This window comes from Wyeomyia smithii, chromosome 3 (genome assembly GCF_029784165.1).
Source record: "Wyeomyia smithii strain HCP4-BCI-WySm-NY-G18 chromosome 3, ASM2978416v1, whole genome shotgun sequence".
In the NCBI taxonomy this organism is placed as follows: domain Eukaryota; kingdom Metazoa; phylum Arthropoda; class Insecta; order Diptera; family Culicidae; genus Wyeomyia; species Wyeomyia smithii.
Window position 1 is genome coordinate 257,308,482 of NC_073696.1, and position 26,423 is coordinate 257,334,904.

At 39.9% G+C, this 26,423-nt stretch overlaps 1 protein-coding gene across 1 annotated transcript in view; it reads right to left on the reverse strand.

Annotated features, from left to right (window-relative positions):
- LOC129732419 (inositol-trisphosphate 3-kinase A-like) overlaps positions 1 to 26,423 on the reverse strand; it is a 167,715-nt gene that overhangs the window by 93,841 nt on the left and 47,451 nt on the right. Inside the window, exon 2 of the mRNA XM_055693305.1 lies at positions 62 to 487. Within this exon, the coding sequence (XP_055549280.1) occupies positions 62 to 328 (267 nt within the window). The 5' untranslated portion in view covers positions 329 to 487. The remainder of the gene's footprint in view (positions 1 to 61; positions 488 to 26,423) is intronic.

Below are 26,423 nucleotides of genomic sequence, written 5' to 3' on the forward strand. Positions count from 1 at the left end.
GCGCGCTTCACATTCAACCGCAGTTCGTTCAAAGCTTTCGCTCCCACCTTCGCTCTCTTACCTTTTTCTTTGCATTGGCCGTCTCCTGCGGTCCGATCGTGTACAGATCGACAATCCCGAGCAGACAGTCATCGCAGCGGCACACATCCTCGCCGAGAATCAACGAACCGAGCGAACCGATGCTACTGCTCGAGTCCATCGAGTCGGTCCGAATGAGCCGCGATCCGCCCGGTCCGGCAGCCTGCGAGGCGGCTTCGATCTTTTTCGCCAGCAGGGCCTCCATCAGGGAGCGGGGCCGCGACGGAGTCGACGAAGAGAACAGTGACATTGTTTGGTTGTTACTTTTTTGTTGTTATGTCCGACTTTTCTGCTACTTTGCGTCTCTCAAACTGCTGCGGTTTTCACTACTGCGCGCTGCTACGGAAGGTAGCAATTTATCGAACTGGTAAATCCTCATCACATGGTTGCATAATAATTGCCAGCCGACCTGTGGAAGAGTGGAGTGGAAAACGAAACGAAATCGAATGTAATTGCGCGAATGATATTGTCTGGTGATTTTCTTGTTTCTTTTCGAGCACTGCAACCTTTCTTCGTTGACGCGCGAGGAACACAGGTACAGGAACCTGGTGCAGTTGGATTTGGACAGATGCGGAAGCACGAGCGACACCTTACCGCAGTTCGACATTACCACCACACCACCGATGATGGTCACGTTTGCACGTTTCATGCCTCACACTCGTTACGATTCGATTCGGTAGTTTGGTTGGGAGGTTTTGCTTGCCGGCTTACTGCTGGTTAGTAATTAAATTTTACACTGATGGACAGATCGCATGCCCGATTTGTGTTAATCACCGCTTTAAAGCAATTGGCGGCAATTGCACGGTTCAAAGAGGAGCCGGTTAATGCTACGATACGGTTGACATATGACTGGGGTGCGTGTTTTAAGGAACCGACTCACTCCGAGGTAGATAATGATGAAATTTAATGGAAATGCCGAAAACCACTAACAAAATTCTTCACCAAAGTCGTTTTCATTGGAAATTTGTGCCACTTTCTTAATGTTTATTAATCTTCAAGTTACTCATATCAATGCAAAATTTTGACAGAAAATAAGTAATTAAAAAAATGAATCTCTACCAAAATCCATCAATTTCGATAAAATGTAATTTTTTATCATTATAATTGACCAAAATATAATCACATGGTGTAGGAACGGCCTCTTACTAGAGAAAATTTACTACATCACGATAACATCTTTTTGCGCACACGAAACACGGAATCTCGAGCCCAGCAAGCTCCAATCACCGCTGCCGCTCCGACGGATACATTGTAATTACGAAATGTCAACATTCATCACAAAGTCTTCCAGTCTGTCCAACCGCAATCAGCCGCAATTAATTGCGCCCGATAGCTTCAAGTGCATCTCTGCAGTCGGCTTGAGGTTGATTTCCATTCGGTTCCGCCAAAACCGGGACGGAGCGGCATTTTTTGTGCCGACTCAAACAAAATCCACATGATAATTAAATGTATTGGATTGCAAATGATGGATTAGAGCTATCGAGGGAGTCTCAAAGGAGCTCAGAAGCTGCAAGCCATCATTAAGAATGCAGACATTCGCTATTCCCAAGACGCGACGAACCAATCGTATTTATCTTTGGCTGCGGGTGTTCCCTTTGCTGGACCCTTGTCGGCTTGGGAATTGACTATTCATACAGTTAATAGGGGCCGGGGCCGGTCGTTTCCAGCGGCATTCCTACCCGTTAAGTACTTTTGAGTCAAGGCAACCAAAGATAAGCCGAAGCTTTGCACTGTAGTTTTTCTTCTCCCTTAGCGAGTACCCGTCGATGATGCCGTTGAATAATTCAGCGTGGAAATGGCAGGGCGGTACGCAAGCTTTTCTTCAGCTCTGCAGCTACTGGATTTACGCGTGATAAACGCTTCTTCCCGATGGGCATTGCGTGCCTCTTTCCAGGGAGATTACTGTACCCGTAACTGGGTAGAGATCCAACGGTGCATGGGAATTAAGAGATCAATCAAAAGGGGTAATCCCAGGAGTCGAGAGACGGTTTGCTCATTTCCACTTGACTACCACAAATGGGTACTCGAGCCGTGCTTGCAGGACCGCAGCCTCGATAGCGTACGCGGCGAAATCATTGCAGGCCAACGACTGGGTATTAGCATGCTAATGTGATAATGACAGGATGTTATGCGCAAAGCTTTTGCTCAAGCCGCTGATAATCTTTGTAAAGAAGAAGGTTTATTTATATAGGGTCTTGGGAATAGAACAAGGATGTATTTTGAATTACCCATTTCGAGTTTCTCCAAGACTTAAAATAACGAAGTTTGTAGATCGATTTTCAATTTTCGTTTTTCAATACTGAACCATTGAAATTCGACTTGAATTTTCAAATTTTTATTTCTGGTTTTCAATAGTTGTTCTTAGGTTATAATTTTCATTTCTTGGTTAAAAAAAAGCAAATTTGAATTTGGAAATTATTTTTTGCAGTTATTTGTAGGAGTACTCAAGAGTAATTATATAAATGGGCGAATGAATTCTAGTATGTACTTTATTCGAAGCTTTGTAGTTCAGAAAGTTTTTTGTTATTGGAAATTGATAATGCGAAAAGAATACCGAGTAAAAAAATATTTCCAGTAAAAAGAATTTTAACAAACACTTAATTTTAAATTAAAAAAGAGAAGTTGAAATTTTTTTATGTTTTTTCCATTAAAATCTTAAAGTTATAACAAAACTGTTGACAAAAAGTTCAGATTGATAATAATGTTTCGATGATGTTGAATGATTTTGCCAGTTATTATCACAAAACTTCTAAATTTTATATTTTCATAGGAAACAATTGAGCCATTGAGAGCAAAAGTGGTACATGTGCCATTAAGTAAATTTTTCAGGAGACACGATAAACAAAAACACTCAAATAAGTAAATTATTTTCAACAATTTTTCCCAACATAACTGCACTAAATCATTGCTGGAAAGGTTTCAAAAGACGGTACATGAAAGCATAACGAGTTCTGGTTGAGAAACTTACACAAACTTCAATGGAAAAACATGTACCACTTTTGTTCTATGGGAAAAATAATGACAAGCAGAAAACGTTGAGAGCAAAAGTGGTACATGTCCAGTCTAAGCATGAAGGGTGCATTATAGCTCGCTAATCTTAAAACATAGACCATTCATGTCTTAAGCGGAGTTGTTCAAGTGATTGAGTACTATAGAATGATGATCTGTTTGTCGGAACTCTGTCACTTTGTGGCGCTAGTGTATATGTAACAGAAGACATTCTAAATAATCTAGATCGACTGGAGCTTGAATTGGCTCTAAAAATTAAAAATACCAAATACCCAGGTATCTTTAGAATTGCTATTTGGTCGATAATAACTACACGATGGACCCAGGCTCAACATTCGCTAGACTACCGGTTGCCCTCCGGATCCATAAATACCGTAGAAGAGGAAAACTGAAAATTATTTTGGCTATAACTCTGGTATAAGTTAACAGATCTCGGCTTTTCTTTGATACTATGGTATTTATTTGCTGTGATAGTTTCGAAAAAAAAACACGGAAAATACTAGGAACTGTTCTTTAAAGCAGACAGTGTATGTAGTTATAGGAGCGACAAATGAGTGAACTGAAAATATGATACAGCCTTGGAAAAATATTCACCGTATCCAGATGGGACTTGGACCTGTTTTTCAAAATTAATCTCGTTTACGGTAACTCCGGATCTTTCGGTGGGCTATCTGATGGTAAATTTGAGTAACATTCTGTCATGAGATCATTTATTTTCGTCTGGGAGGTTTAGAAAAAAAGTGGGACTGTTCTTAAAAATTAATCTGGTTCACATGGTGGCCATCTTGGAGCATTTTTCGTTAAAAGATCATTTTCCCTCTAGAATTGATCTCAAAAAAAAAAAAAACAGAAAGCTTTAGGAACACTTTTGAAAATTGACATTTTACGCTAGTTCCGGATCTTTCGGTGAAATCATTTCGTTTCTCGTCAATCCCGCAGAAGCAGTTTTGAATAAATTAGGAAGCTCTAGGATCACTTTAGAAAATTGACCTCAGTTACGGTATTTCTGGATCTTCCGGAAGGCTATCGGTGGCCTGCCCAAAGCCAAACCTGGGTCCAGTGTGTAAATATATATCTTTATCAAAGACCTCAGAGAGTTATCTTCTAAATTGTCCACAGCATACGAGTTGATACTGAAATAGATAAAACTCTTTTTATAACAAAACAGTCACGGGTACACTAGCGCCACGTAGTGAGAAAATTCCAAAACAGACAGATCTTCATCTGAAAGTACTCAATCACTTGACCAACTTTGCTGAAGACATGATTGTTCTATATCCTAAGATCTCTGACTTACAATTCATCTAATATGCACATACTGGACATTTACCTCTTTTGCTCTCAACGAAATGGTGATTATGTTAATTACCAAAAATTTTTCTGGCTATAACTTTGGTTTAGGTTATCAGATCTCGGTTTTTCTTGGATAATCTAGGACGTTATTGCGTTCTGCATCAACTTATGCAAAAAACCCAAAAAGTGTAAAAATGGCACATGTACCACTATTGCTCTCAACGGCTCAATTATAAAACTGATTCTATGCTTTTCTGCTTCTACTTTATAAGCAAATACGGCTGGAAGTGACATCATTGTACATTTTTTCAATGATCAATTATGGTGCCGATCACGTCCTTTCAATCAGGTGGGAAAAGAGAAGGGATATGTTAGCGTGACCATTGCTGTTTGGAGACAGTGTATTCCACTGTATTTCTGCAAAGAACACTGGAAAAAGATTTTTTTGTTAGTAGGGATTAGGTTGGATCAGGATTCACCTAGATAAGTTATGCGATCATTATGCCATCACATGGGTGATGAGTGTATCAAGATTTCATTGAGAAATTATAAAAATACCAAAACCTACAAAATGGTGTGCTCAAAACGTCCTGAGTATGAGATTCACATTTTGGTAATTTTATTTATTACTACCAGGAAAACTACGTCGCCCATTAATTTAGGCGTTTATGGTTTCATTTTTGGTGGTTTATGGACAGCCCCTTGTCACTACAACACTTTTCTCAAAAGACAATCATCTACAATAAAAAACTAATAATTTGACACCAAAACATTAATTTTGGCCGGAAATCGGATTTTCCTCTCTCAACGTTTTGATACCTTATCGTGGCGCGAATGTATGGGAATGCAGAACAAAACTCAACTCCGGCGATTTCCAGTGAAAGGATGTAAGTTGTGCTTAAAGTAACTATTTTCATGAGTGCCATACGTTATAAATCATCGCAAAAGTGTCTTCTATGACACAACGTTTGAAACCCTCTGAATTTATTTTTCTTCGATATTCTTAATGCTGGCTGAACATATTGGCATATATTATAGAATCCTGGGAAAATATATTATTTTAACTGAAAATACCGTTTCTAACTTTTTTTTTGCTTTAGTAACATTTCCTTGATTTTTATACTCATAAAAACCAGCATGATTGAAAGTTACAGAACTCAAAATAAGATAAAAAAAAAATTTGCAATGTAAGAACCAGTCAATACACCTAGATTTTTTTTTTCTACGCAAGCAGAGCCGGATTTAAGGGGGGGCCCAGGGGGCCCGGGCCCCGGGCCCCCACATTTTTGGGGCCCCCACAAAACGAGAAAAAGTACTTTTCTCTATCGAAAATGAGATTCAATCAAAAGTTCAATTTACAGCAAGAAAATTTGAACAGACCATTTCAATTTAAAACTTTTCTTCAGTGTATTTTTTCGCGAGCGCCAATATCACAACTACATCCATAAGATCCTTCGATTCTCTTGGAATGACACACATTAACATACCATTTGAATCGAACCAGCGCGCGTGGGAGATCAAGCAGGAAAGAAAATACATAATCCACAAGTTTCCTTAATGCATTGCTGTTGATTCCGAAAATAAGTTTACTTGTCCGAATCAGGGTTACCAGATTTGCGTTGTAAAATGCTGATTTTCAGAGTCCGTGTGCAGATTTATTGACCTGCAGATGTGTGTAGTTATTTCCTAGTTTCTGTAGATTATTGCCAACGTAGCCTTATATTTGCGCAGTCTTACTCAAATTGTGTGCAAATTTTTGCCTGCGGATCGCATTTTTTTTCAAATTGCGGTAGGTTTTTTTCAGATATCAAGAAAAAATTTCGAGATTTCGAACAGTTGCAGACATCTTTCGAAAACATCTGGCACCTCTGGTCTAAATCATTCGACAGTTAGATCTGGCTATAAACAGTGAGCAAGAACCGAATTTATTATTACATTTATTCAAAATGAGCTGTCACCACAAAACCCCGCGTATATCAAAGTGGAGCTCAAAAAAGATGATTACATGAAGAAAAAAATCAAAAACTCGTTAGTGCCTTGCAAAAATTATTTTATTTAAGGATTTATTTGAGCCTAATGATCTCGAACGCAACTGGAGAAAGGTCTTTTTCGAAGATGAAACTGATTGAAAATAGGTTGCGTACGACTATGAAGAGTGAAAGGCTGTCAAACTTAGCATTGTTAAGCTGAGAGTACAATATTCTGAAGGAGCTGAATGTTGATGATTCAATCAATAAGTTCTCTGCAAAAAAAACTCGTAAAAAAAAATCTAGCGAATTTTTGGTAACTTTTCAATAACAAATGAATGTTTTTAACTCGTACGATGAAAAAACGGGTTTGTTTTATTTTTGGGCCTCCACTGTAAACTGGGCCCCGGGCCCCCACAATCGTAAATCCGGCTCTGTACGCAAGAGTTATATTCATCGTAAAAAAAAAAACAATAAAAACATAATTAGAAAATCCGCGTTTATTGAGAAGCCACACAAACATATCTGCGTGAAAATCCGCTTAGAATAAGGTCTGCAAGAATTATTGGAAATTTTTTTTAAACCAACATTTATTAAATTTCTAAGAATTTCATTCAACAAATATTTTACCCGCTTTTGTACGTCATTAATAGATGACCTACGGGTAACCCGTAATCAACGAATAATATGGATTTTTTGAAAAAGAACAGACTTTTTCATTAAAATATTTTTAACTTGAGTTACTAGCAATACTTTTTAACTTGAAAAACTTAAAAAAAATAAACCGTCTTATTTAATTTATAACTACTCATCACATATAGGTAAACTTTATAGATATATCTATACATTTTTATCTTCTTTTTAATGGCAAACACAAAAAAAAGATTAAAAAAAGACCGAGTTGAAAAAAATATGAGCAAAGGTCTAAAACTGAGCTTTGGGTGCTCTGCAGATCGTGCTCCACCTAGTCCACTCATCTTTCTGTTTACGCCCCTCGTCTTCTTGTTCCTACCGGATTTTAAGCGAACACCAATTAAGCAGGGTAGCTATCCGACATTCTAGCTACATACCCTGCCAACGTATCCTTCTGGCGCAAGCTCGTAGTTCATTTCACGTCTCCAAACTCCGTTTTCCTGCACACCGCCAAAGATGGTTCTTAGCACCCGTCGTTCAAAACTAAGAGTTCTTCTCGAGCATTGTCCTCGTCTTATGCCCAGCCGGTCTTATTAGCGTTTTGTATAGAATGCAGTTGGTGTGTGGACTCAGGTTTTGCGACTGTAGTTTTAATGGAGCCTTTGGTGGACATGACATCATCCGATAATGCGCTTACTAATATTCCAGCTGGTATCGTTGTTCTCAACTACCAGAGGATTTTTGGGGACCGAAGCCATCGAAAATTCCTCGGAACAACTCACCGTTCCCGTCTCAATCAACTTTAAACCCTTCAAAGCAATAGGTGCTCGACCACCGGTGGATTTTGTAGTAATTGAATTGTACAGCTTTGCAAAAAAGTCCTGATTCTTTTGTATCCCATAGCTTGGTGCCTGGCTGTATGGAACAATGTGGAAACGAATATATCGGCCTGCGTCATGCCGCCAACAGCGAAGATGTATTAACGCAGCAGACGGATATCGATGTTGCAGACTCACGTGTTGTCGTTTTGGAACCACGGTTACATCAACGAATAAGCATCTATTATCAAAATGTGAGAGGACTGCGAACTAAAATTGATCAGCTATTTTTGGCTGCTTCTGATGGCGATTTCGACGTGATTGTTTTGACAGAAACTTGGCTGAATGACCATATTAATTCGCTGCAATTATTTGGCCCACTATATACAGTGTATAGAAATGATCGAGATCCTGCTTAATCTGGTAAATCGCGGGGTGGTGGAGTGTTAATAGCTGTTTCCAACCGGCTGCAGTCTGTGCAAATAGAATGCACTGAAAATGGCATTGAGCAACTTTGGGTAAGCGTGTGTACTGAAGATCGAAATATTTGTGTTGGTGTTGTCTACCTTACTCCTGAAAATGCCATTGAGAGACACCTTGATTCCGTGTCGGCAATTTCTAATGCACTTCGGACACATGACTTTCACGCTTTATTTGGTGACTATAATCAACCGTCGCTGACTTGGAAAACGTCACACTCTGGTTTTGTCTATCCCGATCCGTCAGAGTCCGTTTCCTTACGGTACAATTCTTCTCTCATTGATGTAATAAACTCGCTAAATATGTTGCAGTTGAACGCGGTTAGGAATGAACGAAATCGTACATTGGATCTCGTTTTCGTTAACGAAACAGCTTCTACAAATTGTGTAGTGTCTGAAGCCCCTGAATCACTAAACGAAGCTGACGCGCATCACCCTCCTTTGCTCGTAACATTAACCTGTAAGAAAAATATTCGTTTCGCAGAAGTAGAGGACAACAGGCGGCTAAATTTTTCTAAAACCGGTTTTGAAGGACTGAATTGCTCCTTTAGAAATTTAAATTGGCACCTTTTACTAAATGCTGATGTAAATGCTGCTGTTAAAAGTTTCTCTTCAATTTTAAATGAGCTGTTCCTCTTTCTCGTCCTCGGTCAACCCCTCTTTGGTCGAATCGGCGACTTCGAACACTCAAACGTCTTACAGCAGCTGCGCTTAGGCACTATACTAAGCATCGCAACCCAGTGTCCAAACGCGAGTTTAATTGCGCCAGTAGCAACTATAAAAATTACAAGCGCTTTCTCTACAAGCAATATGTGATAAAAACGCAATCAGACCTTGAACGAAATCCAAAGCGGTTTTGGAAGTTTGTAAACGAAAAACGGAAAGAAACCGGACTCCCATCTACCATGTTTCTTGAGAACGAATCTGCCAGCTCACCCGATGGAATCTGTAATTTATTTGCCAAACATTTCTCGAACGTTTTCAAGCCAAATTCAGCCACCGCAGAGCAAGTCCAAAGAGCTATCCAAGATGTTCCAACTAACCTGATTAGTCTGTCCAATGTGCAGTTTACTGACAACGATGTTTTGACAGCTCTAGGGAAAATGAAGTCCTCCTTGTCCCCTGGACCAGATGGAATTTCTGCCATTGTACTTGAAAAATGTGCAGCACTGCTATGTGTATATCTTAGGATTACTTTTAACAAATCGTTGGCACAGTCAGAGTATCCATTATTGTGGAAAAAAACATTTCTGTTCCCTGTTTTCAAGCACGGCGACAAGCAAAACATTGTAAATTATCGTGGTATAACCTCGTTATGTGCAAGTTCCAAGTTGCTTGAAATTTTATTCCGAAATCTTCTATCACGCTACTAAACCGTACATATCTGAGGATCAGCATGGCTTTCATCCCGGACGATCGACAACAACAAACTTGCTGCAGTTTACCTCACACTGTATTACGAAAGACTTGGAGTTGCATCTCCTCTTGTCAATTGGATGAAGTCTTATCTTATAGATCGATCTTTATCGGTCGAATTGGGAAATGCTGAGTCCTACAGTTTTGTGAATTTTTCGGGTGTGCCTCAAGGAAGTAACCTTGGTCCACTGCTTTTCTTACTGTTTTTCAACGATATCTGTCTGGTTTTGCTACTAGGATGCAGGCTGATTTATGCCGATGATCTTAAATTATATTTGGCAATCAGATCTTTTGCTGACTGCCGGGAGCTGCAAAGGTACGTTGACTTTTTCTGCGACTGGTGTTGCAAAAATCTTCTGACCAGAAGTGTAACAAAATGTTCCGTGAGACAAGCTCTTTGACAAATTTTGAATGCTAATGTTAATTGTTTAATGTTAAATGTGGTATGTTGAATGCTAAATGTTAAATGTTTATTGTTAAATGTTAAATAGTATTTTACGAAATTCTGGTGGGGTTTTTACGCCTGTTTGAGACTGACTCTTGGTTATCTCAAGGGGGCTTTTCCCCGCCCTATAAAAACCATCATGACCTTAATGGCTAGATGGTCAAATAAGACAATAAATAAATAAATAAAATAAAATAAATAATCTGTTGAAAATCGTGCCCCGCATGTTAAACCCCGCTCGTCTCATAACTCTCTGTAGTGTTTAGCAAAATCGATTCATCGTGCATAATCCGCAGATGAAAATGAAAACTAGATGACAGCACTGTAAATTAGATGGCAGGACCATACAAGGATATTGAAAAGAAATGCTTCATCTTTTGCCACCTTGCCGTCATCATCAAGTTACCACTATAGAAATCAGTTCAACTTTCGTTCACGCGCAGCGACAATAGTGTGCGCTGCATACTGCACGAGTCAGGTATCTTGTACTAGTCATCTTTGGTCGTATGCGGCTTCGAAATCGACTAAAAGACGTTGTGCAGGGACCCTAAGCTCGCGGCGCTTTTTCGTGATCCGCCGCAGTATAAATATTTGGTCAACGACGATAGCTGTTTTAACGATGTTCCAGTGATCCTCTAGAGGGGCTCAGGTTCTCCCTTTTTTCTGGCAACGCAGCTTCGGGCGATGACCCGTGCTGTGCTGCGACGTCGTGTTGCTTCGCGCGAGATTATACCGTGGCGGGTGACAGTACCTATGTTATGAACAATGAATAGTTGTTGGCGTATATTACCATCGATAAATCCATGTAAGCGCCTCGCTGTGCTCTTACGTCGATAATATCCGAGAAGTTCCGATCATCTATCAAAACGTGGGCGATTTGTGTTTCTCTTCTATTTGTGTAATCTGCAGGTGGAGGTTATGCTGCAAAAGGGTGCTACGAATAACCATGTTCTTGGAGGTGGTAAAGTCGATTAGTAACTGAGGTTACTGAACGTTTTCACCAGAGTTGTACTTCCACAACTCTGGTAGATGATGTGACCATCCCTGTACGTACGAACCATCGTTTCTTTCCAGCATACCTCCTGTAGCGCTACAATGTGGAACTTGCAGAAAGATCGGCAGTTTCATGTTCCAAGTACCCAATCGTTAGTCCGTTTTCGATGCCTAGGACCTAGCCGATTGTTCCGTTCCGTAAGTATAGTAAAGGCGTTCGTTGCTGGTATTTTTTTAAGTGCAGGCTTGCAGGGCCGGCGACCAACTCCACTATGTCACAGGAAGTCCACTATGTCACAGGAGGGCACTACCAGGAGTTGGGATGAACTGCGTTACATAGAACTCTTCCGTTGATATTCATCCCAAAGAAACTCCCCGTCCCCTATCAGCATGCCACGAGCAGTCCCACCGGTGTTGGTTACTCGGTCTTTTCACTGGTTACTCGGACATCAGTTGATACTGCGAGAAGGAGGGGGTTCGGTAGCTGGAAAGTTCAGGTTCACTAGTGGAAACTGTTTTGCGCCATTGATCCAGTCATTAAACAACTCTACTTTCAGATTAACGAATTTAAAAGTCACAACTTAAACTTCAACCTTCTTATTACTACTCTCACTTCCTTAATCCTGGTTTTCACGGTGCAATCTGGATACGGTTGGCCAACCGTTCTGCTGCACCCCGTCGTCGTAGTTTCTGTTGATTCTCGTAGTTCCTGACATTTTTTCATACTAGCCTAATTCCTAATTCCAGAGTTTTGCGTTCCCAGTAGGCTAGTGTTTATTAGAGTTGTGGATTGCATGTTGCGCCGTGAGTCTTTATCAAATTAACCGTTAAGCATACTGCCGGTACCCACATAACTGTCCCATACTGATTTTGGTCACTTTTGAGTTATCGTCGGGAATCGACTTAATTGTTATCATATTTTCTGAAAAAAAAAATTAAAATTGATACTTTTGTATGGAAAAACATGGAAAAAATACCAAGTTGTTCTTGTCCCATATTGAAAGTACCCGCATTACAGTCCCACTGCATAGTGGTACAAACTACAAACATATGATTTTGCTCCAGATTAGTGTATATCGGATTATTATTATATAGAAGTATGTCATTTAATTACCTAGACTAATGTTGTTTTTCTGTAGTACTATCTACGTTGCCGGTGATACTGCCGGTTGCTGGTTGAATTTATATGGGATGGGACAAAATATGCGAGTACTTTTGAAATGTACCCGCATATTTTGTCCCATTTTCAAGTTATATAACGTGAAACCAATTCCACGATAAATTTGTGGTGCCATGAAACTGTTATGGTCATTACGGATAATATTAAATCGCCGTTTTCTCAACATGTTGTTTTTTATTATGGGACAGTTATCCGGGTACCGGCAGCATAGTTTACAGTTCCAAGCGAAGTGAAAAATTTGACAAGTGAAAAAGCGTAAATTTTCGCTTGCGAAATCTGTCGTGAAAACCCGTTTGTGGCACACGCAGGTGTTTCACCAGCCTGCAGTTTACAGTTTAAGTGAAGCAAAATTCACGAGTTTACACTCCGAGCGAAATGAAAATTGGCTGCAACTGACAGAAATAAACGCACGCAAGTTTTCGCTTGCTGCTGCTTTTTTCACTACCGTTCACATGCGTGAAAAAAGTAAAACCCAGTGAAAAAGATGAGATCCACAACCTTCGATTTCGCTGGATCGAATTTGTTTACAGTTCCAAGCGAAGTGAATTTTTTTCAGGTTGCATTTTTCACGAGCGTGAAAAAATGAACATTTTGTATGAGAATTTCACTTCGCATGGAACTCTAAATAGGGCTTTACAATTATATTCGAATTATATTGAAATTGATTGTTTTCTTACAATAATTTATTCTACAGCAATAAACATGGATAATAACAATCGTTTTAAATCTGCGGGTACTATAGAGTGAACGTTCGAAACAGTAACATAGCAACCTGAGTTGTTATCAACATATCTAAGAGCTTTTGGCGTCAAATGGCAGGTTTTTTGGGTATGGGGAGAAAACAAAATATCAGTTTAATCCAAGGATTTCCATAACGTAAAAAATGCACACTTAACGTGACGTTACAACGCTGAACTCTGTTTTTAATCAATGTACCAGAAATATTAAAAATAACCAATAACCAGAAAAAAAAACCAGAAAAATATATTTAATAAATACTTCTGGACAATAATTTTAAGAAATGTATTAAAAAGTACTAAGTTTTTGTTGATTTTACTTAAACTTGGTAAAAAGTTTTTGATGTAGGACTACGTCTTTCCTCACTACATGATGAAAATTACGAAAAACATTCAATATCGAATATCCACAAACATTTTCCATACGATTGGCTCATTTCAGACATGCAGACATAAAAAATGTAGACGAAATGATTCCACGCGTTCAGTTATTGGTTAACAATGCCAACCAATTGACATAGTATTATTCACCCGACGTAAGCGTCGCACAGTAGGGCCGTTCTGAAGAAAGACGATCAAAAGTCTTTTCTAACTTTTCCATGCTTTTGAGGGGTTTGGTGTTTTCGAAAGAGTTGTTCAAAATACCTATTAAAATAATCTGACATTTTCATTTAATTGCTCATTGAGCTAGTATAACACTTAGAGAAATAAACTTTTTTTTAATTTTATGAAATATTCAATTTCTGTCTTCGGCAGTTATAGAGCTATCGATTTCATGAAACTTTACCAAAGACAGGCAATTCCTAGGTCTTATTTCTGAAGAGATATAAATGTTTTTCTTGAAAGACTACTTCAAAACTATTTTTTTTAAATTAAATTATATCTTAAGAGCCAGTTCACGACAGGCGCAATCGCGTGTTGTTTTGATGTTCTCCGATTGGGCTAAAATTTTCAGTGTTTGTTTGCAAGTTTTGCAAAATTTCATTTTTTTTCATTGAGGTTAAGTGGGGTAAAACGGCCCTTGAAAATAATATTTCCAAAAACTTGATGACTTGATGAATTTTTCTAAAAATTTGTGGTATTATTCTACACTAAGAGTATTTCAAAACGCACGGTCACAATATATGGCAAGGAATTATCAAGACGAAAAAAATGCATTTTTCTTTTAAAAATTGTCAATTTTCAGGGTCATCGTACTCTTCTCAACATCGCTAGAAAAAATATCTGAATATAACGTTTTTTAGAGCAACTCAAGAGCTTTAATGTCATATATAAGCCAAGTGTGCCAAATGGGGTAAAACGACCTGAATAGGTTTTTTTTTTTTCAAAGAACCGTCAAAATCACTAAAATCACCATATTTCCTGCTAGATTTAATAGATTTTGCCGACAATCACTCTCTCTTACCAGAACTACCTACTTTACCGAAGATACGTCATTTGGGGTAAAACGTTCCTTGAAGATTTTTTTTTTTTTTCGAAACATGCCGACAAAATCACCAAAACTGCAAGAACTCGGGTTGAACTTGACAGATTTACTGAAAATTCAGATTATCACTCCAGTTAAATACGAACTTAAGTGACAGATAGATTTACATGACGAAAAAAAAATTTGTTTTTCTTGGAACATGTTTGGTGATTTTCGAGGTGCTATTTTCTCTACAGAAAACAGTCCAGACCCCAAAGGTAACATTTTATAAAACAACTAAAGAGCTTGTATTTGATATAAAATCCAGATGCATCATTTGGAAATATTTTTTATCTAGTTTGATGCTTTTCTTGAAACTGAGTGAAAAAGCCAAGAGAAACTCTAGTCCTTTTTAGTCAGTTTTCAAATTAGGCATCTTGATTTTATATCAAATAAAAGCTCTCTAGTTGTTTAATAAAATGCTAATTCCGGGTTCTGGACTGTTTACTGTAGAGTAAATAGCACCCCGAAAAAAAATTTTTTTTTCGTCATGTAAATTTATTTTTCACTTTTGTTATCGTGCCCTTAAGTGTGTATTTCACTAGAGTGATAATCAAAATCTATACACATAAAAATGCAGCTCTGTCTGTCTGTCTGTTCCTTGTAGGTTCGGAAATTACTGAACCGATCGGCGTGAAATTTTGTATATAGGGGTTTTAGGGGCCGAGAAAGGTGACTAAGATAGTTCGAAACCCCTCCCTCTACTGGAAGGGAGGGGTCCCATACAAATGAAAGACGAATTCATGCACATCTCGAAAACTAATTCAACAAATGGAACCAAATTTGGCGGGTGGATATTTTAGGGGTAACAGAACCATCGACAATGGTTTGGCACCCCTCCCTTTTCTGGAAGGGAGGGGTCCCATACAAATGGAACACAAATTCATGCACAGCTCGAAAACTAACCAAGTAAATGGAACCAAATTGGGCAGGTGGATGTTTTTAGAGGTATCAAATATATCCATAACAGTTTGACCCCCCTCTCTCTTTCGAAAGGGAGGGGTTTCACACAAATTTCTGCACATCTCGAGAAATGATCAAGCAAATGGAACCAATTTTGACATGTTGAGGTTTCTGAGAGCAATAAAAATTTGCGACTCCAGACACCATTGTTAAATTTAAGATGGAAACTTCCGGTTTCTATCCGGAAAATGTCTTTAAATATCATTTTAAAATCCAAGATGGCGATTTCCGGTTTCTGAAAAACAGCGACAAATGACCAAATATGGGTATTTCTGTGATTGTTATGATGCACTGAAGCCACAAATCGACCTCAGACAACATTTTGAATTGTAAGATGGCGACTTCCGGTGACTGGAAAAAAGACGAAAATGACCAAATTCCACCTAATATGGATGTTTCTTTGACCAAAGTGACGCTCAGAGGCCTGAAATTGTCTCCAAATGCCATTTTGAAATCCAAGATGGCGACTTCCGATTTTGAAAAACAGCAAGATATGACCAATTACCACCCAATATGGGTATTTCCGAAATCTTTATGATGCATTGAAACAACAAATCGACCTCAGACAACATTTTGAGTTGTAAAATGGCAACTTTTGGTGACTGGAAACTGCCGAAAATGACCAAAAAACAACCAAATATGGGTGTTTCTTCAACCAGAATGATGCTCAGAGACCAGAAATTGTCTCCAAATGCCATTTTGAAAACCAATATGGCGACTTCCGGTTCCTAAACAACAGTGGCAAATGACTAAATAACACTCAATATGGGTATTTCCGGGATTGTTATGGTGCACTGAAGCCACAAATCGACCTCAGACAACATTATGAATTGTAAGATGAAGACTTCCGGTGAATGGAAAACTGCCGAAAATGATCAAATACCACCCAATATAGGTGTTTCTTCAACCAGAATGACGCTCAGAGGCCAGGAACTGTCTCCAAATATCATTTTGAAATCCAAGATGACGACTTCCGCTTTCTGAAAAACAGCCAAAAATGGCCGATTTCCATCCAATATGAGATGCTTCGATACCAGAATGATACACAGGAGCTATAAGCGACCACAGACACCATATTGAATTCTAAGATGGTGACTTCCGGTTTCTGGAAAACAGCTGAAAATGACTAAATAACACCTATTATGGGTGTTTCTTAAACCAGGATGACGCTCAGGGGCCAGAAATTGTCTCCAAATGCCATTTTAAAATCCAGAATGGTGACTTCCGGTTTCTGAAAAAAGCCAAAAGTGACCAAATACCACCCAATATGAGTGTTTTTTTAACCAGAATGATGCATGAAGCCAAAAATTTACCTCAAACACCATTTTGAATTGTAAGATGGCAACTTCTGGGAAACAGCCGAATACTACTACATATGAATATTTCCGTAATCGAAATAATGTGTAGAAGCCAAGCATTGACCCTGGACACCATCTTGAATTCGAAGACGACCACTTTCAGTTTCTGAAAAACTACGAAAATAACTGAATACCATCCAATATAAGTATTTCCGGAATAGAGGTGTTGTACCAAAGGCAAAAGACGAGGATGTTGTCATTCCGAATCGCAAGAAATCAATGAATTTGGAATATTGAAAGTTATTAAATTAAACACAAAAATAGGCGGGACGAAGTTTGCCGGGTCAGCTAGTGTTCAATAAATCTATCATGTCTAACCCGAGTTCATGCAGTTTTGGTGATTTTGACGGTATTTTTCTAAAAAAGTTCTTTAAGAAACGTTTTACCCCAAACGGTGTATCTTCTGGTAAAGTAGGTAGTTCTGGTAAGGTAGAGTGATTATCCAAATTTTCAGCGAAATATTTTATGTCCAGCAGGAAATATAGTAACTTAAGTGATTTTGAAGGTTTTTAAAAAAAAATCTTCTAGGGCCGTTTTACCCCATTTGGCACACTTGGCTTATACATGACATTCAAGCTCTTGAGTTGCTCTACAAAACGCTCTATTCAGATATTTTTCTAGCGATGTTAAGAAGAGTATGATGACCCTGAAAATTGACAATTTTTAAAAGAAAAATGCATTTTTTTTCATCATGCTACCTCTTTGTTATATATTGTGACCATGCGTTTTGAAGTACTCTTAGTGTAGAATAATACCACAAATTTTTAGAAAAATTCATCTAGTCTAGCAGGAGTTATTGCAATTTTTAGTATATGGACGTTTTTGGACATATCATTTGCAAAGACCGTTTTACCCCAGTTAACCTCAATCAAAAAAATTGAAATTTTGCAAAACTTCCTACCTTGAATAGAAAGTCGGTTGCGGTTCTCGCAAACTGGCTCTTAACTACTTCAAAAAACACCGGGAGGGGGCTAGCAACGTGCTATATTAACGATATGCTTGTTGACGGTAAACAGTTTACGAAAAAATAATGTACTTTGAGTGGAACGTTCGTCTGTATGCCTACAAACAATCCGTCCCATTTTTCAAATTCTTTCATTCTATCACCTACGCCGCGCTGCATAGTTGCTGCGTAAGTTTTCTCCGTAGATATTGAGGACAAACACACGGGTTTCCTGATCATCCCATCGCTGTTATGTGCAATCGAACTTGCTAGTTACAATGTTGTGACAAAGAGGGTCATATCAATGTTTCATTTCCCCGTAGGTCGAATTTATCATCTGCTGTGCAATGGTCAGTATTGCCAAGGAAGATGTTCTGCCGAACATTGAAGCTGTTCTGCTAGCAAAGTGAACGAGAAAGAAGGCATAACATGAATAATTCTCAGTTTTTCCAAACTAAAACCAACCGTCCCTTTATGAACGACCTCATGTTTTCAATTGAAGCAGTAAAAATGAGTTTCACCTGCCTTTTTCATCGAGCAGTATTTAATTCAACCTCCGCTGTATGTTTTGATGGTAAAGTGGTACTCTACCCACAACTGTGTTCCAGCAACATTCAACATTATTGTTGAATGTTTTTAAGTCAATTAAACAACGCTTTTCTTCGAGGTTACCAATCATTTGATAAAAGAAAAAATCGGAAAAGAATTATTACTAAAACCACCGTTGCATAACATAAAATAATTAACCCCAATCGTAGGTGTATTTTCAAATCTATTGCATGAAATATATTTACATTAGACAGGCTGTTACAATTCTGCGACAATCTTGCAGTCCCAGGGCCGGCGTTTCATGTGGGTAGTGTGGGTAGTAGTACCCACTCGGAAAATATCCCTGTGGGTACTTACCCACACGGAATTATAAGACAAAACCAAAAAAAAAAATGTTTTCTATGTTCGAAACTTAAAATTGCCGTGCACATGTGGGAGCGACTACTTTTCAATGGATATCTACAGATTTCATTCATTTATAAGCGATTTGCCATCTAACAAACAAAATTTCAATTCCGAAAACTTTAAGAGCTACTCTTGTGCATTTTTGGTCAGAAAAGTGAGACTTTCACTACTGTGAGTAAAGCCTTACCAGAAGTCCGACACTTCGTGGACGCCAGATACCCCCGTTTCGACATATATATGATCTTGGCACTATTGGGTAAGAAACAAAGCATCGAAAAAAAATCCAGTTCCGAACGGCCGACGAACCTGAGTGATAAGAAGCTCCAAAAAATGCTGAAGAGGTATACCGAGGGAAAAGTGGCTACATCGCTGCGTGCGCTTGGTCGGACGGTTGGTGCCAGCGGCCAAACTGTGAAAATTGCCTGGCGAACATGGATGGCAACGACTGGCAGGGAGGAAAATTTCATTTAACACATCAAGTTCCTCAGGAAGGTGCTGCTGTGGCTGACAATTAGCGAGAAGGGGATGTTAAAGTTGCTCTTCTTTCGCTCCGGACTGAACGTGAACGAGGAAATTTATACTAAGAAGTGCCTACCGGAAGTTGCGTCATTCATCAAGAAATACCATTGGGGCGAAAATGCGGTGTACTGGCTGGATCTGCCGTCGACCCACTACTCAAAGCAATCGATGGTGCGTCCCCTAGCTGACCACATCGAGAGTTTTTTGACAAAACTGCAGAATAAGATCTACTCCAACAGTTTTGTCGCGAAACTTGATGAATAATACGAAGAAAGAACTCAAAACATGCCTACACGCCATGGCGATTGTTCCGGTTAACTACCGGAAGGCCACCCATTAACCTTCTTCATTTCTTACTACCCACTCGAAAACATAGTGTGACTCCGGCTCTGTGCAGTCCTGTCTTATAATAAACCTCTTCAACTATGTTGTTTAATAATTGGCGCCGTTGAACATTAAATTGTATTTGGGCCGTGTCAAATAAATAATATGTGAAAAAAACTATGTTGTTTGAACTTGAAGTTATTCGAAAACTTTTGGTGAAAAGTTCAGGTTGGAGGAATGTTATACATGTGATTTTTAGAAATAATTATATTCCAATGATGAAATTTGATTCCACCGTTTCCCATTTTCAAGATATTCCAACAAGAAGTACGAAGAGTTCGAATTTATTTTGAATACACGCCTTTTATTGTAAGTTATTCTTGATTCTCTGGTTCACATTCACAGGCTTATAAAAATGTATTATCAATAAACAATTCACTCTTTGATAACAAGAAGTTCGAAAAGATAGATTGAATTAGGAATTTTTTTTATTGAATTGTAATGCTAAGTAATTTCAAGAACTCAAAATATCCAGCAACTTTACTGCCCATAAAAGCATAAGAGTACCATATGGAAATACTCACAATTGAGAAAATTGCAATTGAAGTTCTAATCTTGAATTTGATGCAAATAACTATGATTTGACAAAAAGTATGTTTTATTCAACTGTATGTTAATGAGGTGGAACATTATATATTTCCATGAGTTCTAAGAACTTTTGTATGAATTCCAGGCTTGGAAATAAATGATGGGACTCGTTTACCTTTATTTTCTCTCTATATATAAAAAATTAAAGCATATCAGTCTCCACGCATTCTAAGACGGCCAAGGCTTTTATTATCATTCCTTATTGTGATGAGATACACAACAATTGAACAATTTATTCAATCCAAATTTTTTTCGAAATGCCACATTGGATCATATGAATTGCAATCTGATGGTTTGGTTTCAACAGATTGCAACATGGACCGGTGCATGTTACTTACCGAAGAGCTACTAAAGCTGATAGATGAAACCTCGTTCGACATAGAGTCTACAATCATCATCATCATCAAACAGTTCACGAGGAATCGATGCAGACCGTAAGGCCACACAACTGAACACTTTAACTCCATTCATTCTAGATGCTTAGAAGGATAAACTCAAGATGGGACTCGTATGCCTTTATTTTCAATATGGGACAGACAAGGTTTGGTATTTTTCCAGTATTTTTCAGAACAAACTTTCAAATTTTATTAAGGCATACGCAAATTTGAATAAAATTAGATACATTGACAGTATAAACTAAAATTTGCCTAAAAGTCATATGGGACTCCTATGCTTTTATTGGCAGTTTACTGCTTATGATCGAGTATCAACCATTCGTTTCACCCTCGAATTCGCACACTCAAGCTCCCCCAAACAAGAACCCTTCTTCAGGCTGCCGGTGTGGTGATTACCGACACTCAATCATGCGGAATGACAAATCGGTACCAATTTGTTATACGCGTTATTTTTACACTCAATTAATTCGACGCAAATTTCGACCAATAAACTCACCACGACGCCTAATCGGCGCTGGTTGGCACAGGCTGGCTTCTGTTGGTTTGGCGTTGAACAGCTGTTTTTACGATCGATTCAAATCGATAACTGTCACGGAGCTGGCGAAAAAATACAGCATCACACTACGGCAAACGTCAGTGGATCTGTTTTGGGATCCAATCGGAGCGCTTGTGAGGGTGCCCACCCGTTTGACACAAGCTAGAAGCACTCACTCTAACTGAGCAATTCACGTTTTTCACACCTCATTCATATGCAAACTCGTCGGCTGACGGCGGAGACCCTGCACGGCTGTTTTGTGTTCGCCATTCTTATTTAAATGGGTACTTCTAAAAACGTTGCTCGGAATTTGCATTTTCACCCTCCAATGAAGGTAAAGTAGGATGGCAATGGAGCAACGAGTAGCGAGTAAAATTACTCCACATATAACGGAATGGAAATTACAAGAGCACACCTTCGAAAAAGAGGAGAAGAAAGACTTCCACAACACAACAAAAGTCGAGATCAAAACATAACAGCTTAAAACGGGTTTGCCACAGTTTTTTTCTTCTTTGACTCACCTTTTTGCTACGTCGCTACTCAACAACAGTCACATCAACAATAACACACACGAGAAGTGTGGATCAAGACGAAAAAAAAAATAAACTGTTTCTGTGAAAACATAATTGCCCCAAAGTCGCGCACTGCACGACGAGATTCGAATAACGAAAGCAGCAAACTGCGCAGAAAAAAAAACGCGCAATCGCAAACCTCACGATCCTGGCCTGGAAAGGGTTAGAGTGAGAGCGGTTTTTTGCCCTCCCGGCGATTACTCATTCATTCAAAATTTGCGACCACGCGAAATTTACGACCATTTAGGTGCCCAAAAATTCCGCTCGCTCGATCGATCAACGTAAGAATAATCGCAGCGCAGCTCGGGACCGCCAATGATGAGGAACTGTTGTCGGATGGTCATAAACCCATTTACGAGGAACTTTAGTCTAATGAATAGAGATTTTTTTATGTTCAAGTTGGGATCCATTCATGACGGCAAATGAATTGTCAGTTTGTGTGGGGTACAAAACTCGACGAGGAATCATTCATTCGCCATCAATCACTTGGGGGCACGCTTTCAAATTTATGACCCTCGAGGTGGAGGAGATCATCATCAACGGAAGATAAACGTATCCGATTGCGATAATTACCTCTACTGTAGAAGGGTGCTGTAGGAAAGAAAACTTGAGCCGAAATTTTAACGTAAGTTTTCCGATTCAAATTTAGTTAGATTGTGGATGTTTGTAAGTTTTAAACAGAAGCATAAAATTGACGTTTCGCTGAACAACATCTGAACATCTTTCTCTGTTCCGACAAGGACGTATTAAGAAAGTGTAAAACTAACAAACTAAAATAATGGCTAAGCGTAAATCAACCGCACTTGAACGGTCTTTACGCTGGCACGCTGGGTAATTGAAAAAGGTGCTAACCTTCGGCGTGAGTCCGCCTCCGAAACGCCTTCATCGTTAGTCTGGTTGCGCTGGACTGCTGCGCGGGTCCAAGTGCTGTGTGGCGCCTCGCAGCTACTTTGAAACCGTGTCGGCAGCTCGCAATATTTTTCGCGGCCTGTGTCTTGTAGTTCAAACACACATTTCTTTTCTATTTTCCGTTGCTTTACGGGGTAGATAAACTGACCAGATTAGCAGAGGCTAATAAAATAAGATTTAAATCGGGTACCGTACCATTACCTGCCGCGCGGTACCAAGCACCAGTAATTTTTACTCGGAGTGGTAACATCAATAACAGCGTACCCCCTTTCCCTTACCAGCTATTTACACTTGCTCGGGGACAGAGCGCTAATTTATAGTCCCACGGCGTGTTGGTTCGCAGTAGATTCCGGCTAGCTGGAACCGTAGATTCCCGTCGACATGTGTTATGACATGTGTTCTGCAGTGCTGATGTTCACTCGGCATGTTCACCGCGATAAGACGGTCAGCCGGGAACACGCGAAGCACATTAGTCCAATTGTCCGCACACCGGCTGCTGCGGCAGAACATCGACGATCGGACGGAGTTCTTTGCCATGGTAACAAGCGGAAAACAGCATTAACAGCAGCCTTCTGCGATCGTATTAGCAGGCGGCGCCGACCGCCGATACCGAAAAATGTTTATGATCATTTTACATTGTAATTAAGATGATAATAAATAAATCATCATATTATCACCTGTTCAGCACCTGGACACCTAGCGCAAAGGATCGAACGGCCTCTTCGGCTCGGAGGACGTACCCAGTCCCCCCCCCCCTCAACCGGCCATGTTTAGAAGCGAAACAGGATGCCAAAGGGGCGGGGTCCTAGGAACGGCTAAACCAGGGGGTAGATTAATTGCTCCTCTTTAGTGAGAAGTATCAACGTCTTAATTTATCACTTGCACTTTGCCGGGTAAAGGACAGATCTATCTCACGAGTCTGCAAGCGTTTCATAGTGCAAGTAGGACGGTAATATGTCCACATATATTCAACTATGGCGCAACAGTATCATTACTGGCCGTATACCGCCGGGGCGCACGGCCATAAATAGTGACGCGCAGGAAGAGTTATGTTGTAGATTTATGCTAATTTTATGTGAAACTAAAACGTTGTCATTTCGCCCCGGGCAGGATGATCTGTATCGCGTGACTGGTGGTGATTTTTATTGACCGTCCGCGGCTGTCCCGTTGTTGTTGTCTATGCAGATTAGCACCGTCCGTCCGTCCGTCCGCTGGGTCAAGTTTCGAAACGGTTGCTCCGATCGGAAGATAGCCAACGAGATCGCCGCCGGATCGAACTGCTGATGTTAGTATGTACCCGAGGCCGGTTGAATAGTCATTAATCATTGCGTAAAGGTAATTTATTCTAGTTTACTACATACTTTTGTGTTCAATGTTTATCTCTGTTCGGCGCCGTTCTCTACATTGATACGTTCCAACTGAAGCATTTACACCTATTGTAATCTACTCTCTATTCTTCACTCTCTACTCACTTTTCTCTACTCTCTGGTATCTAGTCTTTAGTCTCTAATTTGTAATCTCTAGTTTTTATTCCTTATTTTCCAAAGGATGTGCCATATTAAATTACATCACGGAAAAACGCTGTAGAAAATTACCCATTGGGTAGTTTGTCTTTGGTAGTTTGTCTTGGAAACGCTCTCATCGGGACATCGGGAAACAACTTGGAATAGTGCAGATGAGTGACTGCTGTGGTTAAACGTTACTACGAAACGTCAGGAATGTGGCTAAAAATTTGAATCTTGTCAAGAAGGTCTTTCGGTTGGACAGCCCAAAACCGGGAGGGACTGCATACGTACAAAGTGCAGAAGGCTCCAAATCGTGACGAACAGCAAAATTCAGTCCGAAAGTCACGGGACCGGAAACCGTACACCCAGATGCTGACGAAGTCTCATTGTCTCATCATGGAGGATGGGACTTACGCCAGACCGGACTTCCGGCAGTTTCCAGGGCTACTTTTCTTCGCTGCCCAGCACAAGTTTGACGTTCCGAAGAAAGTAAGAAAGCAGAAACTTTCAGAGTTTGCCAAGAAATACTTGATCTGGCAAGCGATCTGTTCATGTGGCAAAAGCAGTGCGCCGCTAGTGACTACCGGAACTGTAAACGGGGAGATCTACCTCAAGGAGTGTCTACAGAAGCGCCTGCTTCCTTTGTTGAAGACCTACGATCCTCAGGCCGGTTCCAACTTCTTGCCACTATTCAAATTATGCCCTGGAGTGGTACGAAACCAACTGGATCATTTTCGTATCCAAGGACATAACCCCTCTCCCAGCGCACCGGAGCTAAGACCTATCGAAACATACTGGGCTATTATGAAGCAGGCACTACGAAAGCATCCCAAGCAGGTCAAATCTAAGGAGAACATGAAGAGAAGGTAAGATTCCTTACAGAAAAGGCTGCAGCCAGATGATATACAAAGCCCAATGAGTGGACTTAAGCATAAGGTGCGAGCGTATGGTTTTGGCATTGAGGTTGAATGAAATAAAATGCCAAAAGCTTACCAATGGATTATATTTTACTGTCTGAAAGTTTGAAAAGGACCCGTTGTCCCGTTTTTCCCGTGATGCGATTTTATGTGGGCTACCCTTCAGGACCTAGTCTCTAGTCTCGACTCTCTTCTCTCTATTCCTAGCCATGAACATGAACAGTGATTGGATAAAACCAGTGTATGAACCCTCTCGCTCAGTAAGGGATGCGGAACGACCTAACGTTCGTAATGGATCGATCAAGTTCTATACTGACGAATCAAAATTGGGGATCGTATCAGGGCCGGGAGTGTATGTTCCTACTGTCTTCCAGGCTGGAATAGCCGCCAGTATAGAATGTGCAAATATCTGCCTGAAAAGGAAGTACAGACACGCCAACAACTACATTTTCTTGGACAGTCAAGCGGCACTTAAGGCCCTGACAGCCTACAAGTGCATGTCTAAAATTTTCTGGGACTGCAATTGCCTTCTACAACAGATGAGCAAGTTGAATTCTGTTCTGAAATCTTTACTGGATCCCTGGTCACTGTGGAATAGATGGCAATGAATTTGCTGATGAACTCGCCAGATTTGGTTCCCAAACAACCTGCATTGGTCCAGAACCGTTTTGCAGTATCTCAAACCGTGTCCTGAAGGCTGAGGTAAAGAAATGGGAACAACGAGATGGAAGGCAGTGAATTCTCTTAACCATTCCAAAAGATTTATAACGCCAAACACAAAAATTTTTCAAAAGTTGCCGAGTCTTAATAAGAACGATCTCAGTATATTCACTGGCCCAAAAACGAGCAAACATCATCTTCAAAAAATTGGTTTCATTTATATTTGTCGCTTCTGCAACTCACAAAGCGGAACCTCGGAACTTTTGCTCTACGATTGCGGAGCACACTCCCTAGAACCCAAGCAAATCTCGTTATAGTTCGCCGTCTATCACTTCCTTAATAATGGGTAGACAAGCTTGAAGCGCAGTGCAGCAAACCGGGGCATACCACAATAGTTCAAATAAATGGACGCAGTGGTCCCAAAACCCCCCAACATGAAAAAAACGCTCACGCTATCCAACGCTATCTAACGCTCACGTAATCTGAGGTTCACACTTTCTAACGCTCACGCTATTAAACCTTAACGCTAATTTACGCTCACGCTATCTAACGCTCTCACTATCTAACGTTCACGCTATTAAACGCTATCTAACGTTAACGCTATCAGATGCTTACGCTATTGAACGCCCGCACTATCTAACGCTACCGCTGTCTAACGCTCACGCTCTATTCTACAATTCTAAATACATATGTGAAGATTTGAGGGAA